A 20,482-nucleotide genomic window follows, 5' to 3' on the forward strand; every position below is an offset into this window, starting at 1 on the left:
CGCAAGAGCCCAATAAGCCCCAAAAGCCAACTGTTAATATTTGGCAACATGCACAACAAGTATTCCCTTCGTTAAGAACCACCGTGCCCTCTCTTCAGAGTTGGGTATGACAGCAAAGAGTCTGCATCAAAGATCAGAGCAGTCTTGACAGAACCGAGGCCAGCAGCAGAGATGAGGGAAGACATGAACCGACAGGATTAAGCATTAAGGAAAGAACCAAACTAACTTAGCAAGGAGGAGAGCAGGGCTCGCAAGGGATAAAAGCCATATTTACAAGTCCTTCACACTCAAGAGAAAGGCACGGGAAATAACTACCCTCAGGCAGGCTTGTGAAGATATTTTATGTTTAATACATCTGAAAAGAATGCATATACAAAGAACTTAGACATGAAAAAGCATTGGTTCAACACTAATGAGTCTACAAGAAATTGGAATTTTGGAAGATGGAGAAGATTCCTTAAGTCTTAAAAAACTTTGAATTTGCAAGCCAAAATGTATTTTTGGTAAAACCCCTACGACACTGCAGTCAGTCTATGTAAAGACCCTGCACACAATGCTCAGCAGGCTGGAGGTCATCTTACAAGTTCAAGGTTACTTACAAGCAAAATGCAGAAAAAGGGGATTCCCTTAACTGGTCCCTATATGGTGCCACACTAACCACTAGAAACCCCTCCCTGCAGTTCCTTCCTACTGACACAGGTCTGTCTTTCCACCCCTCCCTGGAGGATGCCAAGCCATCCAGTAAGAAATGCACCACCAGGGCCAGCTCCAAAACTCGTTTTAACACACGCCAGGTCCTTTCAGAGTGTTCAAACCGCAGTGTATGTGCTGGTCGTTGTAAGCGTTTCTCTAATAATTAAGGATTTGCAGAAGATGGATCTGTTAAAAGCCAACTGAATCAGTTGGGCATGCTTTAAATGGTGCAGTTATTTCTTCATCACGGGGCAAAAGCTTATGACATCAAGGTTAAGGAAGAGCCTGGCAAGCTAGTTTCAAGTCTGATGGTGCATCCAGAGAAAAGGATTCTCCTATTCCTAAGGCTTCATAACTTAGAGGGTGGGGTAGAAATTTAGGACCTGCACAGTAGAAAGCGAGGGGAAGAGATACAAGGCAACTTCAGAGGAGATGCAGACACATTTTCTACACTCCTCCTTAGAGGAGCACCAGCTTGGGACATTTTACTTTCCTCTGTTTGTCTTTAGTACTAAAGTCTGCTCACACCAGGCTGCTGGCTGGCTGCGGAACAGCCCTAGAAGTTCTTGAAACCAGAACCAAGTCTTGCTAGACTGGCATAAGGGACAAGGCTTCAGTAAAACAGCCTAGAATTAGTCTGTTACAGAAAGTCATCACAAGCATGCCTGGATTTTAAACAAAAAATTAGAAACAGTAAACAAAATAAAAAACTAGTACTGATCAGTGTTTTCTGATAATATATAATTACTCAAAATTAACTAGTTTAACTGAATTGAGGGGGCACTGGGGAATAAACGCTAACATTCTCATCTCACACAGGGATCGTGTGGGGAGATGGGAGTGCAGGGCATTTGTCATTATTGCGAAAACAAATTTTAAAATTTGTATCTTTAGTTTGATTTAAACATTGCTTCTAGTATGACATCAAACACCAGCTTTGCAGAAGGGGCTCTGGAGGGACGTTCATAGCAGCACACACCTGCGAGTCTTCTTCGGCTCCGGAGGCTCCAGGGCAGCCAATATCGCTTCGTCAAATACATTCTTTAGGCCTTTCTGAAAAGGGGCAAAGAGAGAAAGGGGCGGTCTCATTTTTGAGTTGTCACACAAACAAAACCACAGAAAGCCAAGTGGCAGACAAACCCCTCTAATGAATCGAGGCTTGCCATCTACAACTCCCAGCGTCTCCTTTGCCAGGCTCCCTCCAAGCTGTGGTTAGCAGCTCCTCAGCACAGCATCTGATTGTCTGAACAGGAACACGAGTCCTTTGAGACCAGACCAGTATACTTCACAAGAAGCAAAACACACGTAAAGTCATTTCCTTAAGACCATTTTTATGATCAGTTGGCTACTAACACATTTCACATGCTAATGACAAAGCAGAAAGTGCTGCATTCAAATGGAAGAGCTCGATCTGGAGCACGCCGGGTACAGCAGTGCAGACACCCGTGTGTCAGGGGAGAGAAGAGACAAGGCAAGCATGCAACGATAAATCGGTCCGGTACACGCTCTGGTCAGGCTTCCACCCCAAAGACCTGATGGTCAGAAGCAGCCGGGTAGAGCCCAGAAGCTGTGCATGGTATCAGAGAAGTCACGATGGGAGGAGTACGAAGCGGGTACTGTACATTGCGTTTTAAGTGTTAAAGTGAAGCCAGAAAGTGCAAATCGGAATAAAGCTTCATCAGTCATTTATACAAAACAACTGCAATTTTTAATTTCGAAATTTAAAGACAAGCTACAATTGATGTTTTCTCCTTAAAACAATAAAAATCAGAAGCATGATAGTAAGAAGCAGCTTTACATCTTACAGTAACAGGCTTTAAGGGTCTATTATTGAAATGAAGACTACCATGTTAGTGAAAGCAAGAATTTTAACAGTTCATAAAGCAGTAGCAAGTACATTGATATTTCCTTCCCCCCAAGGACTGACAAATACTCCACTACAGCACAGACAGCCAAAGCAACAGCAACAGAAAAACATCTCACTGCACAAAGGAGAACCAGAAAACCCTTCACATTACAGCGAAACTTGCAGATCACCGTTTCATGTACTTTTGTCATGCAAATACAGTTAACAAGAGTCACAAGTAGAAATTGAAAAACACGCATCGTTTCTTCCAGTTGGATTCAGGAAGATCAAACATCACGTCTTATTCTTTTGATCTTTCTTTAAATAATGATGTAACCAGATCCTTTCCCACAACAGCCTGAATTATAAAGCTACCCACATCTGGCAACCCAAGCAGCAGAGAGTTAAGCGAGTCCAGTTCATGTTCCACGGTCACAACATTTTACTAAAGACCTTAAGCATTGTTTTCAGTCCAAGAGCTAATACAGAGGTTGCTCTAAGATGGTAAGCAGACACAACAGCTTTCAATCAACGTGGTTTTATTAATTTATTTTTTTTTTTAACCAGGTTTCTACAGTAGTGGGACAGAGGAAGCAGCAGCAAGAGGGGAAGGAGAAAGTTTAGAATATACAGCACTTCCTTTTGGGCTGAGTTTCCGGAGGCTCGAGGGCAGCTAGGATAGCCTCATCAAACACATTCTTCAGACCTCTCTACAAGACAGAGGGGAGGAGAAAAAACAGCAGCCAGGTTAGAGGATTAGAGAAAAACAAGCAGATACAAAGAGCATTCAGGATAGACCAGGCTGAATTCACAGAGGCAGTAAACAGATTTACTTTGCAAAAAAACCAAAGTAGATCCCAGGAGGAAATCTCATTTAGATGACCCAGAAGTCAATGTCAGAGACAGACAGAACATGTGACGGACCACGTTAGACAAAATGAACACCCAGAAGGGCAGAGGCACAAACACAGCGGCAATTGGCAAGAATATGGGGTGGGAGGGGCCACACAAATGATGGTGGTTTCCACTTAACTGCTGAATATACACTTAGGGAGTTTACAGGGGAATATCCACAGTGGAGAGCAGCTTGCCCCACCACAGAGATCCAAAAGGTCAGGCAAACCTTTTGTAGTCCCCCACTGTGGATAAGCAAGCACCTGAGATGCACAGACTTACTGCTCCCCCCTGGCAGCTAGTCCAGGGCAAAGGCTCCCAACAACTCCTCTGCTTTGTGAATTCAGCCCCTGAATAACTGAGGATCTCCAGATGGCTGCGAAAACAGGATCTGGGATCGCAGCAGTGCCGCTCTGGTAAGCCATCGCCACCTTCAGACATCGGCTATCAGTCTTTTGAGACGCGATGCAATACCTTACCAGTGCTGCTGTTCGGGAATTCAGCGTCAGCACGGAAACGGGGCATTTCAGTTATTCAGTTTAGTTATCAAAGCAAGTATAATCACTCAAGTCACAGGAAGCCAGAAACGGTGTTAGGATCGGAATAACTGAGCTCCAACACCAGACGAGCAGTCACAGAGCTGCAAGGAGCCTGCAGGGATTACACCGGAGCACCAGGCATGCGCCGCGTTTGCTGTAAGCACAGCAGGAACGCTGCAGCGTGGTACCACTCCCACACAACTCTGCCAAGTTACACATGCACACCAGAAGCGAAACCTGGCTCAGTTGATGCTAACTGGACTCGCCTAAATCTACTGTCATGAGTGCAACCTCCATAAATTCAGAAGAACTGCTTTATCCCAGCCAAAGAGAAAAGCTTAACTTACTTCCTGTAAACAACTGCAGTCTTTGCAAAATTAAGGTTATTTTTTTTTCTTTTGAATCATTCAAATGTAACTGGTTTCTCCCTCACAGGTTAGACTGGATGCGTCCCTTTTAGAAAGTCTTTAATCTTGTTTTCCTGAAGCATATACATGGGAGATCTCTAAGGCAATTCCATCTGGAAGCATTTAAGTCCATCATTTTACATGCAAGATCATACTTGAAAGAACAGAAGTTAAGGACATTACCATGTACAGTCATTCTGTACATCCTCCCCAGCAACTTTTTTTTTTTTTTTTTAAAATGAGTTGCAACCCAGGCTGACAAAAGAGTTAGAGACTTCAAATAAATAATGCCTATGTGAAGTCGGAGTACTAATTAGATTTTCTTTCTCCGCGAGAATAAGTCTGTAGTATAAATTCAATTATGGACTGTTAGATAGATTAAGAAACCAGGCAGGGCAAGAGTCAAGAAAATATGCTTCCTTAATTCTCCTACTGGGGGACTCTTCTTTTGTCTTCCCATTGCACATGAGAAATTAATTTAAGAGAATAGAATTTGGGATTTGTTTTAAAGGACCTAGCAAAAAACTGGGGTAAGGGAAGAAGAGAAAAAAAACAGGACAAGGAGAAAATTGTTGTGCAAATGGAACTGGGGTGACAGATGATACAAGAGTAACCCCGTGAAGGGAACTCTGTGCGATACCACTGGCACCCAGGCCTCCACACTCCAGCTAAAGTGACACGGCTCCTGTGCTGCACTGGGGAACAGGCTGAGCTCAGGCTCCCTTTACCCCCTCCATTCATGTACAGTTTAAGACACTTTATAAATCTGACTGTTTCAAAACCATCAACCCAGCATCAGGGGGAAAAAAGGAACTGAATTCAAAGTTCTGCCTTGTGTTAGGTGCTAGCATTGAGCTTCAGAAAGTCCGCTCAGACATTTAGCTCGTGAGTGTAACAGAAGCAACAGTCATTTTAGTTGTAATCTGTTCGTCAGTCACCCTTTCCTAACAGCAAAGTGTATTCCACTTCTTACAGTGGTATTGGGTGCTATTTTGTACAGAAAAGTTGAAGACAGACATTGAAAGTGCCTTCATCACAAAAAGGGATTCCACAGTCTGAGGAAAGGGGGGCTAGAACTGACTCCTCAGTACCACAGTCATCCAAACTCGGGGAGCAGAAGGTACTCTCTATTTCTTCTGTAAAGACTCAAACTCAGCCTCTTTTGGGCTCACCTAATACTTTCAGAACATCAACTCTTCCACACAAGCAAATTCTTCCTCCCAGGAAAAAAAAAAAACACGCTCTGGCTCCACGATTTTATGATTACTTGCTACTGTGGTGTCAAAGTCATTTGTAAATTAGTTGGAAAGGAAAAAAACCACCCTAGACTGCTGAGGTGAACTGTGTAGACAGAAGCCAAGGTAAAGAGAGACTGAACCACCCAGCTGAGTCTAGCTTCAGTTGAAACCAGCTACTACAACACTGCCTTGCAGGTAGGAAAACAACCCTCCTGGCTAGGAAAGCCAGCCAACTTCTGTGTTTAGCAAGCTGCCAGCTAGATCACTGCCGGGATCCTCAAACAACCCTTCGCAGATAATCTACATTTCTGTTTGGCAGCTATTACTGACAGACTGAGGAAAAGGTGTTTTGTGAGGGGAGTCAACAATAAATGAAGGAAGAAGAATAGAGCAGATGCAAACCAACTAGCCTTCCAGGTGAGAAAGCCTCTGAACCTTCCTCCCAGGTTACTCTTGATTCCTAAAACCATCAAGGGGTATACAAGCACTGGAAGAAATTCAGGCTGAGCTTCCAAGTGCATAAAGCTGTTCTCTGCAACAGATACAGTTTAGTCTATCTGGAAATAAAAAGATTGGATAAACATTGACATTTTTAATCATATCAGCTCTTACTCTGGTAATTCTGAGTGCTTCCATGCAGCTTGAGCAGACTAAACAAGGCAAGTTTAAAGCTACAGAGGAAAGGGTCTCAGTGGGCGACACAGGACAAAAAGTCCTGGTATGTATTTAATCAACTAGCAGGTTCTACAGCCTAGTTAGCAGCAGCATTCAGGATGTGCCAGACACCATTCAAAATGGTATTTCAGGACTGAACAGATCTAAGAACTACTGCTTAAGCACAAATAACCCTCAGCTTGTGTGTGGGCAATAAGGAAGCACAGCCAAGACCACCTTTTGATCAGGCATTCCCAGGATGAACTGCAGTGTGCACCACCTCCAGTGAGAGTGTCCTGCACAATTCCATCAAAAGCCTCTTCCTTCTCAGCAAGCACTCAGGCAAAGCTTTGTTACAAAAAAAAAAAAGTCTCAGGATCCCAAATGGAAGAGTCAACATGCAACCTGGGCAAAAAGGTGCAAGATAAGCAGAACTTCAGGCTTCATGAAGTTTAGCAATAAAGCTTTGTGCTCAAGATACTAGAGATGAATGCACAATAAAAATGAAGAGTGAGGGACTTGATAGTGTGCACCCCTACTTCCATGCACACCAGGCAGGGACAAATTCTTCACAGAGCAGCATTAAGGAAATTGTCAATTCTGCAAGAGTAGGCAGGCAAGGTTAAGTTCCCAGGGCATCCAAAGTCAAGGCAACCAATGGCTCCCATCCACCCCACCCTAGTACTCCTAACTTAAAGAGAAAGGATAATCGGGTTTCCTGGCCTCAAATCAGCTATTTTAGTTGGCTTTAGATTCATGTTCACCAGTTAGTTCGCACAACATCACCATGTTTATGTCTGAAGAACTATTTCATTGTTATTTTCTGTTTCAACAGAACTTCCACCTTAAGGCAGACACAGGAAAGATCCCTCACCACCGACTGCACAGGAAGAGAAAGCTCCTCTCAATTACGAAGGCTTCTAGTCTTAGAAGTACCAGAACTGACTTTTCTGAGAGGTTTTTTTCCTTTGCCTGCTCTCTTCAGTAGTGAGCTGCACTGTGTCCTAATCCACTTACTGTCCATTAACACACCATCTAAGTTTTCAATAGCTATTTTTCTCCAACTTAAAAGCAAACACAGCAAGCACATCTTCCTCCATCTCCCCTCTACACTATGCCTAATCTTCACAGGCTCATTTTCTTTGTACCACTGCCAACTCCTTGTGCCTTAGACCAACAGGACAAAGAGAAAGCTACAGTGTCAACAGCAGAAACAGAGCTTATGCCCTTTCACATCCATATTGAGCTGTTTTCCCCCTAACTGAAAAAAAAGTATGGAATATAAGCAAGCAAAAATGGTCAAGACCAACTCTTACCTGCGTAAGTGCAGAGCATTCCACGTATTTGACAGCCTTCAGGTCCCGGGCCAGTTTTTCAGCCGTCTCTGGAGTTATGGGCTTCTGCTTATTCTTGGCAAGTTTCTCAATTGTTGAGGGATCATCTCTTAGATCAATTTGGGTCCCAACAAGCAGGAAAGGAGTCTTTGGACAGTGGTGAGTAATTTCAGGTACCCACTAAAGACAGAGAAGACAATATTTGTTACTAACCACCTAAAGCAAATCCTGACATATTTCCAAGATCACTGCGGCAGCTCCCTTTTTACACAGAGTTCAACCAACCTTTTCTTTCACATTTTCAAACGAAGAAGGAGACACCACTGAAAAACAGACCAGAAACACATCTGTCTGTGGATAGCTGAGGGGTCGTAATCTATCATAGTCTTCCTGACCTAAAAGTGGAGAAAGTTAACGCAGTATTAGACCCAGACAATTAATTACTGCCCTTTACAGGTGGTTAAAATGCATATCCCAGCACAATAGCATTATTGTGATTAATCCTAACTCTTAAGCAAATAGACATGCCCCAAAGCCAAAAATTCAAAAATCCTAGTTTTTAAACCCAGAACTCATTCAGTTGCTACGTAACAACAAGCTGCTTAAAGTCACAGGAGAGCTGGGAAGTCTGATAGGAGTACGCTCTGATAAATTTTTAGATCAAACGCCCTCAGACTGTGTAACACTTTGCTCAGTTATAACGAAAAGTTGCAGAACGTGGATCCAGTTATAGATGAGGTCTTCTGCACCTAGTCCATTCATTAAAAGTATTATGCCATCAAACTTCATTACCCTGCAAAAACCCTGCGGTTTGGAGGGGGGGCGGCAGGCAGGAAAAGCAGTTTTGTTCACTAGAATGTTCTGACTTATGCTTGTGAACACTTGGTGAAGTGTCCTCCGAGCAGGAAGAGGAGAATGCTGCTGTTACAGGTGAGAGTGTTCAGGCTGTCCAGCAGCACTCCCCTAAAAACACACGAAAGTCCCAGCATGGGCTGTGCTTTGGAGGAAGCCAGGCTCTTCCCTTTGGGTCTGTAGGACAGCAATCAGTCCCTACAGGGCACCATTAGCGCTGACCCACCAGCCCAGCTCTGCCCGAGCTCATTCTTAAACTTTCTCCTGCTCAATTCAGTAGCACTCTGCTTTTACAGAACAAACTTGGCACTAAAGGAGCTGCTGTACTCACTGGCAATCAAATGGGAAACACTTGTACACAAAATGCCTCAGATTGTCCTGTATGATAGATGAGAGAGCATCAGTTGCAAAGACCTCTGAGATCTTGAAGGAGATGACTCAACACCTGGGACATCTCAGTAGAGGAAGATCTACAGTTTGAAGTCAGAGTTCTAAACAGCTTGTTACAGCTATCATGCTTGGCTGGACACAGAAGAGCTAAGCACGGACCAAAATCTTTGTCTTCACAGTACAAGTTCAACACAAAGACTTTTTTGGTTTGATTTGACATTTAGTAATAGAGGTTTTATCCATTGTTAAATTCTGTAACTTGTGGCTACTATTTAGCAAAAAGCAGGTGACCTTTAAAGAACAACAGCTTCCCACTTCAGAAGCCCAGCTCCGGAAGGAAGGCCTTTGTATTCACAAGTGCGTAGAGTTACCTACACGCACTAAAGCCACTTGGTTACGTTTTCAGAATTACTCGCTGGATTACTGCTCTCATGTTGATAGACAGCACATGAATATACATATCTACACACACAACAGTCTCCAGAGGACCTCAGCAGGAAAACAGGCAGAGAAGGACCTAACACAGCTTGTACCCGTGCAGGCACTAGAACGCTGTATTTGAGACCCATCTAAGCACTGGTCCCTACAGGAGCCTACACAATATGTGTCAGGAAGGAGCCTCTCTTCTCTACTTAACTCCTTATCCATGACCTAAGGAGTTTGCAATAACTAACACACAAATCACATTTGGGAGAAGAATGTGAAGAGCTAATTGAAGCTATAGCATTTCACTGGAAGCCTAAGATCATTTCATTAATCAAGACAGACATTAATGATGCATCTGTAAGAATACAGCTGGAAACAGTCAGATTAAGTTCTATCAAGACAATTTTCGGTAACAGCTTATCAACTAAGCTCTTTGGAAGGACTCTCTTGAAGGAGAGTTTACAAAACCAGATGCTGCCATACCCCTTTGGGATTATTACAGGTTGGGGACTGGGTAACTAGCAGTTGAACCAGTTTCTACCCTTTCTTGCTAAATTTTCACAAGTGCAAAGCAATGTGTGGAGCTGTTTAATCATTGTACGTTTCTCCAGCCAGAAACTGAGATACAATCTAATAACCATAAACAAAGAAGCCTGCAGATTTATTGCTAATTTTAAAAAGCCCACAGTGAGAGGGCTTATGAAACTCCACACATCCTGATTTCATCCATGTTAAGAATGCAGAGACGTGCGATATGCACATCTAAAATGTTCTAATGTTAGTCATTCTGTCTTGACATTTCGTCAAAAAATAGGCTATTTACTAAACAAAAACCACATACAACCCACATATTTTATTCAACACAATTTGCTCCTTTAATTTTGTTTGAAAACATGGAAACCCCTTATCTTTCAGGTATCACCTAGATAAGAGGTGAAAGTTTGAAAGCTGTCATCTGGTGTCACAAAATAAAACAGCTCTAAAAGAAGTGGAAGGTTTTCTTGTTTTGGTTTGGGGTTTTTTGTTGTGTTGTTTTGTTTTGTTTTTTAAATAAACTCAATTTAGCAACTCCCCAAAGGTCAGGAATGAAGAATCAAGAAAGATTTTCCCCTTTCATTACAAAAAAAAAAAAAAAACCTATGTCTTTATGTTCAACATCACCTCAGCTAAGTCTTGGGCAGTTACAATGACACAAGCACTTGGTTTCTCACCTGCAGTATCAAAGAGGCCTAGGGTGTAAGGCTCTCCTCCAATCATCACTGTTACAGCATAGTTATCGAAAACCTGTTAAGAAAAGAGAAACACATTTAAGAGGACGTGAATAAGCCATCTTTCAAAACCATCATCCTACTCACCTTGCCAGACCACCTCCGATTTGTACAAGAGTCATCTGCACAGGATACCAGAAGCCATTACAGTGCTGTTACCATTAAGGCTGTTAACAGGACAATTCAATTTGGAATAGGGATGCAAGAGCTGTTTCCATGAGGTACCTAAAGCACAGGCACACTAGGTCCACCACTGCATGTAACAGGGTAAAAGCCACTGAGCAAAGCACCTGCACCAGCTCTTGCCTGCAATTGCAAAGAGGTTTCCCACATTGCCACAGAAATGTCAACCTTCACACTTGGTCTGGCACAGTAAACACGTCCCCACAAAGACAGAACCGATAAACTTCAGCCCTGCCCTTGAGGGCACAGAGCTATGGGGCTGCTTCTCACAGGACCCGAGCTCTCTGAAGTGCATCTTCCTAAACATCTAGGGAATTCAATACATCTTTTCAACAGGAATTTATCCTCCATCTTTGGAGGAAGTAAGACAGTTGGTCAAAAATCAGTCTGTCAAATTCACTCTCAATCTAAATGAAGAATCTAGCTCCAGAAGACCGAGTTATATTGTCTCTGTGCAGCATCTGGCACAACAGTCCTGTCCTCAAGGGCAAACTCGCTGCACTAAAAGCTAACACTACCAAAAGCTAACACTACCAAAAATGCTTCCCCCAGTAACTTGTTTACAACAAAACTGAGCATGAGGACCTTCAACACCCACATACTCAGCACTAAGGAGTATACTGAGATCAGTATCCTTAATTTTAATAACCATTTTATCTTCAGAACCGCAATAGACAGAATTTCAGAAAGTACCTTTAGCAAAAAATACTTCCCCACTGTAAAAAAAAAACAAGCTTGTCCTTGCATACTGTGCTGCAAGGTTACTCAGAGACAGCTGAGATCTTTGAATAAGGATAGGGAAGCTCTGCTTCAACACAAAACTGAAGTGTGAGCAGCTCCCGCAGCTGAAGTAAACTTCAACATTAAAGAGGCTGGCAGTCATCTGAAAAGCTTTTCATGGAAGTGAGGGAGGGAGGGATGTGGAGAAATAAGCAGTCACATGCACCTATTACCAGGGCTTTAGTAAGAGCTTAGATCCTTGAAAAAAAATCCCACTAAAAACTGAGATAAGACCAGCAAGACAGCACTTCAAAGCTGAACTTCCAGGAGTTCAGATCTGTCTCCTTTCCACCTGACTGTCCTGGTTAAAGCAATACCTGACACCACACTGATTTTTTCAACTTTTCACAACTCACAGCGACTGAGAAAGCAGCCATGGCCACAGCATGCTTGCATATCCCCAGGAACATCAGATAGCAGCAGAAGTCCACCTCTCATACTATTTCGGATTAGCATTCAAGATTTTGCAGTACTGCAAGAGATTTCAACGCTCATGTCCATGACCTGCAGCCCAATCCTTTACACATTGCACGGAGTTTGCCTTACTGAACACCCCAGAAAGTGTCCAGCTACAAATAAGACCTTCAGGCTGGAGAAGGGTGAAAGGCAATTCACAGAGCATATTCGATACACCATGACTACTACTTCAAGACTCCAAAGGACAGGTCAGGATGAGAACTCATCTATTGCTAGGTACAGAACAAGAAACCAGCATGCTCCGTGCTGAAGGTCAGAGCACTGGGCCCCTCACTTCAAGAGAGATGTTGAGGTGTTGGAGCGGGTCCAGAGGAGGGCGACCAAGCTGGGGAAGGGTCTGGAGGGTCTGACCTATGAGGAATGGCTGAGGGAGCTGGGGGTGTTTAGCCTGGAGAAGAGGGGGCTCAGAGGTGACCTTATTGCAGTCTACAACTACCTGAAGGGAGGTTGTAGTGAAGTGGGAGTCGGTCTCTTCTCCTGGGCAACTAGAGATAGGACAAGAGCACACAGCCTCAAGCTTCGCCAGGGGAGGGTCAGGTTGGACATTAGGAAGCATTTCTTTTCAGAAAGGGTTATTAGCCATTGGAAGGGGCTGCCCAGGGAGGTGGTGGAGTCACCATCTCTGGAGGGGTTTAAGAAAAGACTGGACATGGCACTTAGCGCCATGGTCTAGTTAACATGGTGGTGTCAGGGCAACGGTTGGACTCGATGATCCCAGAGGGCTCTTCCAACCTGGTTGATTCTGTGATTTGCTTTCAGATGTCAGAAGACAGTTGGCAGCTTAGCTCCCCAAAGATATCCCCTCATTTTCACCCAGTGAACAGGAAGTCAATACTACTACTTGTAGCTGCCCTTTAGGAGGATTAGGATGCATTCTCCCTCATTAAGATTTTTTTTTTTAAGCTCCATATCTACAAAATGGGATTCTTTAATTTTTTTTTCTTTAAGGTACAGCTACTATTGAAAAGGTCTAGGGTTTAGCCCTAAGGCAGCCAGGGTTACAAGTCTTCAGACAAACCTGGCAACTAGAGTCTCATAGCATAATCCACAGACAATTTCACCCTCAATTGTGCCAAACAGCCTAAAGACCCGAGCAACAATTAGCCCAACAAGAAGTTTCAATTCCTGCCAGTGCCAGACAGCCCGTTACAGCAGCTGGCACGAGCTTCTATGTTACAGGACTCACCCCTGATCCGCCACTACCCAAATGTTGCCAGTGCCTTCCCACAGACATGTCCCTTGCTGCTTTTTCTGAGAAGAGCAATGACGTCAAAAACACGAGGTGACAAACCATGTGCAGTACCAGTATGAAACCCATCTCCCACTGGGAAATATCCTCAAAAAAGACAAACAGCTGCAAAACACAGAGACAAGTGAAAGAAACTCATCTATCAGTCTGAACTGGTGCATTCTCCATGGATGTTCTGGCCACCTCGCTGCACAAATACACAGGGCAACAGCACAGGCAGTGCACACCAGCCACCCCAGTGCCCACACACACAAAGCTCAGTTTGAAGCCAGATTATTACTACTTTGCTAAAGCATTCTACTAATTGCTTTGTGCCCTGTACCACTGGACACCCTCAAGGAAGAAGGGTGCCACCCTGTGAGAGAGACTTCACAGCAGCTGCTGCAGCTGGATTCCTGGTGTTTGTTGGTACACTGGCCTTGAGCTACCACCAGTACTTACCAGGTTCTCAAAATCAGAACTTTATCTCCAGGTTCTCTTCCTGCTTAAAGATTTTTGTTAAGCAGTTTGAGTCCTACCCACTCTAGGGTCCTTATTCAGCCACAGACAGATCTGAGGACATTAAGGTTTGTCATAGAATCGTGGTTGGAAAGGACCTTTAAGATCATCATGTCCAACCATTAACCTAACACTACTAGCCCACCACTAAACCATGTCCCTAAGCACCACATTTACATGGCTTTTAAATCCCTCCAGGGATGGTGAGTCCACTACTGCCCTGGGCAGCCTGTTCCAGTGCTTGACAACCCTTTCAGCAAAGAAATTGTTCCTGATCTTCAGTCTAAACCTCCCCTGGCACAACTTGAGGCCGTTTCCTCTCGTCCTATCACTTGTTACTTGGGAGAAGAGACCAACACCTGCCTCCACCCTCCTTTCAGGCAGTTGTAGAGAGCGAGAAGGTCTCCCCTCAGCCTCCTTTTCTCCAGACTAAACATCCCCAGTTCCCTCAGCCGCTCCTCATCACACTTGTGCTCCAGACCCTTCACCGGCTTTGGACTCTCTCCAGCACCTCCATGTCTTTCTTGTAGTGGCTCTCAGACAGCTTGCTTTCATTTTGGGAACGTATTTCTTTGCCCATTTATTACTAAAAAGTATTAGCTGGAATATCAGAGGTTACTTACCAGCTTCCAGAGTACAAAACATGCCTCCAGGCCATCCACAGAATTAGGAATAGGCCTGTGATATCCCCAGAACAGTGAGTTCCTCAAGCCATGAAGTTCACAGGTAAATACTATTCCAGAAACATGGGACAGTTTTAAAAGGCACTAGAAATAAGCCTTAGCATACCCTGAACACATTTTACTGGCAAGTCACTTACTTTTGAGCAGCTTTTCCACGTTGCTTCTTAGCAGGGATTTATAGACAGTACTACCATCCAGAGGACAGCAGACAAACTCTCAAGCTTTTAAAATACACATTTTAAGATTATAACATTTTTCAACATAATGAAGGGTCATTTCACTAGGGATAAGTATAGAAACACTCACTGCCTGAACTCACTGACCACTTTCATTTTGTCTTGACCATAAAGAATAGCTTAAATAGGGCAAGCAGACTTCCACAGGTTCAGCACAGGATGTGGTTGTCCTAGAAGGATCACAGCAGGATACTTGACACCACTCTCAAAAACTTGAGAACGGCAAAACGCAACTTCTTCTCTACCAGCCCATAAGAGAGGACCACCATGAGAGAGGCTGAACTTTGGGTCTCCGTACCTACAGCGCAACCCTCAGGTTCCTAACACGTGGCCACAGCATCCAACCTGAATACTCTCAGGTTTGGGAGTCCTTTCATCTTTAGTTCTTGATGTACAACTAAACACAGACAGTTTCATTCTGTGGAAGTCTGACTTATTCTCAACGAACCTCAAATTTGGCAAGTTGAAAATCTTTGGATAGTGTTCAAAGCCAATACCTCAAGAAGAGGCAATGATGTTCACTGCAACTCCTTTTCCACAAAGAGGACATCTTTATAAAGTAACTATTCCAAAACAGCTATCAGGCAGAGCCACCTGGCATCTCAGAGGAGCCATCTGTTCTTTTAGGTTGCTTTATAACAGCAGAAAAGATTGATCCTCTTACTGGCAGGTGTTCAACATCTTTGCAATGCATTTCCAGATCCAAATTTGTCTGATGTACCTAGGTAAACTCTTCGATTTGCATATGTGTAGAAGATGGCTTTTTCAGGTCCATAACAGAGAAAACTAGTAAAAAGAGCACCTATATGTCAAAGTCTCTTGCAGCAACCTCACTAAAAAACTGAACCACCTCAGTGTAAGTATGCTGATCCTGCATATGCAACATTAAGAAAAGCACTTTTCTATTAGAAAGATAATGCACATGCCTCAGGCAGTCAGCAAACTGCTCCCGACTTGATCTTTAGATAATTCAAGGGATTCAGTAGCTCAAAAAACTGAGTCTGTAAAGCTCAAGAAAAGGTTACTTAGAAATAGTCAAGGACTACACACAAAGCTGGCAAATCTTCGGAAGTACAAATGAATGAGACTGCACTGTCTAACTCCAAACATATTTCTCACGCGTAGCTGAAGTTAACTAGCCACACTCCACAGTTCACTGGACGACCTCTGGATCTTCAGAGTTGCAAAGCAACATAAAACACTGATTTCCCTAAAAATGAAGATGTAGCAAGAACTGAGAGAGCTAGCTGGAAAGCAGGTGTTCCTGCTGTGTGCTCTCCACTTAGCAGTCCTAACAACTGCAAATAATCTTGTTCACAGAATCCAGCTGGTGGCCATCAACAAACACTTCTGTTTGATTCTGCAGAGCAGTCAAGCAGCAAGAACTGACCAGAGAGAGGAAAGGCATCCCAGCACCACCAGGTAAGATGAAAGATAAGCAGCAGCAGTGCATCAGACTGATCATTACTTTTCCATGATGTATTAGTCAGTCTCCAACAGGAAAGCAGGCTGTAAGAACAAGTATTAAGGCGTGCACACCACAAAGGTCAGTTAGGAAGGAAACTCATGCTGCCCTATCCCATCATGCCCAAAGAACAGCTGGAGCCATTCTCACACTTACCGTTGGTACGTATTCCGATGGGAATTTATTTGTTGTATAAGAAATTAAGAGACAGGTTTTACCAACAGCACCATCACCCACGACTACACACTTGATCGTCTGCATAGCTGAAGTCTACTAGAATATCAACTCCAATGAAAACCTAGAAGAAAGAAAAAAAAGAGATAAAGATATTTAGATGTTTCTCATACTCACTAGATAGCAGTACGTGTCACTGATGAGCTTTGACTGGAGCCCAAGCCACTAACAGCACGTTTGGGATCTGAAAACAAGACATTCCTAAATTAGCTGGGTAGATCTGTTCCCTCCATCACACACACAACAGGGAGCTGCTCATTTTCATAAATGCAAATAACTCCTCCCTACAGCTAGACCCCTCCCACTGCATACAATTGCCAAACACCACCTAAGAATATGTTTGGCGTGGTCACTTTTCTACACTGGGAAGAAGGACTAGGTAAATTCGGTCACTGTAATATACAGCGTGATTTTTGGCTAGTTACCTAGAGGTGGGCAAAAAGGGTCTTTAGGCTTTTCCAGACTGTTTTTAATGCTTGGAAGCATCCAGCCTCAGATGCACTGAAAACTGGAAATGTAAGCTTGGGTCTTGATAGCTGCTAAGTAACACACATGCCTCCCAAGAGATCTCCCCTCTGGAGAGCACTTCAGTAAAGAAAGCTCAGCAGGAAACACAGTACTAAGAGCTTCGAAACTAGTTTGTGGGATAAAAATAAGCGGGTACAGACAGAAGCAAATATGATTAATTCCTCCTCCCCTCACCTTTTTTAAGGCCTAAGTACAGTTCTACAACCTTTTAGTTAAAGTTGTTCCTTAAAATGTACCTTTATCCCCACTTTGAAGTGGTTAACCACACTGAGCAGCTCAGCAGGGCATCTGGTTCCCAAGGAATCCTATCACTCTCCAGACATTACAAAATCACAGTGCACCCACCTACTTCAACACTGTCCCAGCACAGACTTTAGCACATGAACTAAATCAGTATTTGCCATCAATAACTCCTCCAAATGTTACCTACCTCCAGTGCCAGACACAGCTGCCCTTCATTAATATATTACTTTAATTAGAAAAGTACCTCTGGCCATTCATTCACACACAGGTGTGAAATCCCCACCCCAGCAAGCCTAGTGGCAAAGCTCCCACTGACTTTCAACACTTCCATATTATTGGAAGTACTTTTATTTACAGCAACAAAGACTTGCAAACTGAGTCACCCACTTCCAGGGTCTGGGGGGAGAGGACAAGAGACATCCACTGCAGCAAATTTACCCTCAGAACGGTGGCGATGCTTTAGCCTAGCAAGGATGTTGCCATGGCAGTTCTGAGTAAGTGCGTTAAAAAAACACAAATTGACCCCTACTGAACTCTGCATTTGCTGGGGATTTCACTTCTTGGAGTGATGTGGAAGAAATACAACGCAATTGCAGGTTTTTGAGCTCTCTGGTCACAGCTAGCAACATTATTTCATCCTGCACATCACATCGCCACACTTGCAAGGAAAGGTAACTGTTAGCAACTCAAAACAAACCTTGTATCACTAACTTTTCTTCACATGCTGCAAGGACGCTCAACGATTTGGACAGATCTTGATAATAATTGATATTTTGATAATTTGGACAGATTACCTTGATAATAAACATCCTCAAAAGTTCCTAAAAACCGTACTTGTAGGGGAATAGTAATCACCATCATTCCCACAAGCCACAGAGATCCACAAGCAGTCAATTTTAGGAAATGACAGCAGACTCTTTCTCAGAGCAGGACACCAGCCAGCATTAGGTACGTCACGCACTCAGGACGCTGCTATCTATCCATCTTCATCTATACATCTGCTTTCAACATATACAGAGGTGATGAAGGATTTGCGAGGGCATCAGGCATTATCACCAGTCCTCTACTTGGTGCCATATTTCAATATCAAAATAACAGAATCTGTTGATTTACGCAGCAGACCTCAGTTTCACACAGCAATGTGCACAGCGAAGCCGTTATCAACAGGCTCTTCATTAATACTACAAAAAGCTCTGAAATTTGGCCCTGAAGCAAACACACATTTACTCAGAAGGACAAAGCAGTCGTTTCCATTTCAAAAGACATCTTCTGTATTCAGGTCAGCTCAACTGTTTATATCTAAGTAATATTATGCCTCACCTGCTAAGGTGCTCACATAGTTCTGCCTTGCCACACTGGTGGCACTGATCACAAATTAAAAGTTACATTTTAGAATAAAAATAAAGTCACCAGAAAGAAAGCAGGCGATGGAACAGAGCAGCTCAGTCCCAAATTAAGAAAGGCTTCATGCTCAAAAAAAAGGTGGAAAGGGATGAGTCACTTGTTATGTAGATTTTAAAAGGAAAACACATAAAACCAGGTATCAGGCCCAGCTAACCAACTCAAGAGCTCCAGCTAAAACCAGCCTAAATTACCAGCGTGCCTCCCTAGCTCGCCAGCCTTACCCATGCACTAAGGCACCAGCATCTGCCTTTTGGGTTGGGATTTACAAACACAGGCACTCAGCTGCGTCGCTGCACAGCACAGGTAGCAGCCTTCGTGAATCCCTTTCACAGTTAATAAATTTAGTACAAAACAACTCTCCAGACTGCGTTTTCCAGCCACATCTTGTATGCTTTTTCAGTTTCGACTGGAATTCATCACACTGCCCACCCAGCCTCAGGAAATCTCTGCTCCAGCTGTCCTGACTCACCTCAAGTGCTATCACAAGAGGACCAGCCCATCCATCTCCAGGTTAACAGCACTGTGAAACCTAACCTCACTTTCCACCCTGCCCTCCCACTGGCAGACACCTCCTCCTCCCTCTGCATTCCTCCCCTCCCTTCCTGCTCTATCTCCTCCTCTATCTCCTCCTCTACCCTCTTGCCCCAATTATTTGTATTTCCTTGTTTACCCATAATTCGCAGGTTACACATCTGCTTCAAGACAGCCTTTTTCCAGAACCTGGAATCATAGAATCACAGAATGGTTTCAACTGGAAGGGACCTTAAAGACCATCTAGTTCCAACCCCCCTGCCACGGGCAGGGACACCTTCCACTAGACCAGGTTGCTCCAAGCCCCATCCAACCTGGCCTTGAACACTGCCAGGGAGGGGGCAGCCACAGCTTCTCTGCGCAACCTGGGCCAGGGTCTCACCACCCTCACAGCAAAGAATTTCTTCCTAATATCTCATCTCAATCTCCCCTCTTTCAGTTTAAAACCGTTCCCCCTCGTCCCATCACTCCATGCCCTTGTCATAAGCCCCTCTCCAGCTTTCCTGTAGCCCCTTCATGCATTGGAAGGTGCTAGAAGGTCTCCCTGGAGCCTTCTCTTCTCCAGGCTGAACAGCCCCAGCTCTCTCAGCCTGTCTCCACAGCAGAGGGGCTCCAGCCCTCTGAGCATCTTCGTGGCCTCCTCTGGACTCGCTCCAACAGCTCCACACTGTAGGAAAGCACACTAGAGGAAAAATCCAGACTCCGAAGCACTTCCTATGCATTGCAACAACCAATCTACGAGTAATTATAAATCTTAAAACGCTGTATATGCACTCGTACAAGAAAAGTTCACATATGCCTTTGTAGAAAAAAAAAAAAAAAGGAAGTTTTTTTACTACTTTACTCTTTAAAACTCACTACTCCAGAGAGTATCAAGCAAGCAACAAAATGAAAACACAGTATCAGAAAACACATCAGATCACATGGCTGTACTGCAAACCCTTGGTTTTTTCCTTAGACACAGACACGTCCCCACACTGGCTCTGGGAGAGAAGCTGCTGTACTCCAGTAAGGGCTCAGGTCAAAGACTCCAGCTAAGATAAAGCACAAGCTGTACACACACGCCTTGCACACAGATTGCATTATTCCTGCAACAGCCCATTCTGATTCCTGCAGTGAACTATCAACTCTATCTACGTAACTACTCTGTACAGCAGAGAACACCAGCAGTTCAAATTAAGAGTATTTCCTACAAAAGTACTGCTTACTCTCACCCTGCACCTCATTCACTCCTAAAATAAAGGGTTAGCACGGTCCCCATCACCGATGCAAACGTGTACCACCCTGCACTGGGGTGTTAGCGTGAGGCAAAGGCTCTGAACTCAAACCACACACTGCCTTTTCCTACCAGCTGACCAAATCTCGGAGCTTTCTGGCAGTGGGAACAAAACAGAGTGCAAATAAACGGAGGTCTCACTCTGGAGCATAAA

At 43.9% G+C, this 20,482-nt stretch overlaps 1 protein-coding gene across 3 annotated transcripts in view; it reads right to left on the reverse strand.

Annotated features, from left to right (window-relative positions):
• Positions 1 to 327: 327 nt before the first annotated feature.
• CDC42 (cell division cycle 42) overlaps positions 328 to 20,482 on the reverse strand; it is a 35,733-nt gene continuing 15,578 nt past the window's right edge. For 2 of the 3 annotated variants that reach the window (XM_068414598.1, XM_068414599.1), the window contains exons 2-6: positions 16,269 to 16,410; positions 10,485 to 10,557; positions 7,891 to 8,000; positions 7,588 to 7,785; positions 328 to 1,746 (exon numbers count right to left, since the gene is read on the reverse strand). In XM_068414598.1, the coding sequence (XP_068270699.1) occupies positions 1,657 to 1,746; positions 7,588 to 7,785; positions 7,891 to 8,000; positions 10,485 to 10,557; positions 16,269 to 16,373 (576 nt within the window). In that variant the 5' untranslated portion in view covers positions 16,374 to 16,410 and the 3' untranslated portion in view covers positions 328 to 1,656. Of the gene's footprint in view, positions 1,747 to 3,092; positions 3,250 to 7,587; positions 7,786 to 7,890; positions 8,001 to 10,484; positions 10,558 to 16,268; positions 16,411 to 20,482 lie in introns of those variants that run through there. The other variant, XM_068414600.1, reaches the window with a different exon arrangement.

This window comes from Nyctibius grandis, chromosome 17 (genome assembly GCF_013368605.1).
Source record: "Nyctibius grandis isolate bNycGra1 chromosome 17, bNycGra1.pri, whole genome shotgun sequence".
NCBI classification, from domain to species: domain Eukaryota; kingdom Metazoa; phylum Chordata; class Aves; order Nyctibiiformes; family Nyctibiidae; genus Nyctibius; species Nyctibius grandis.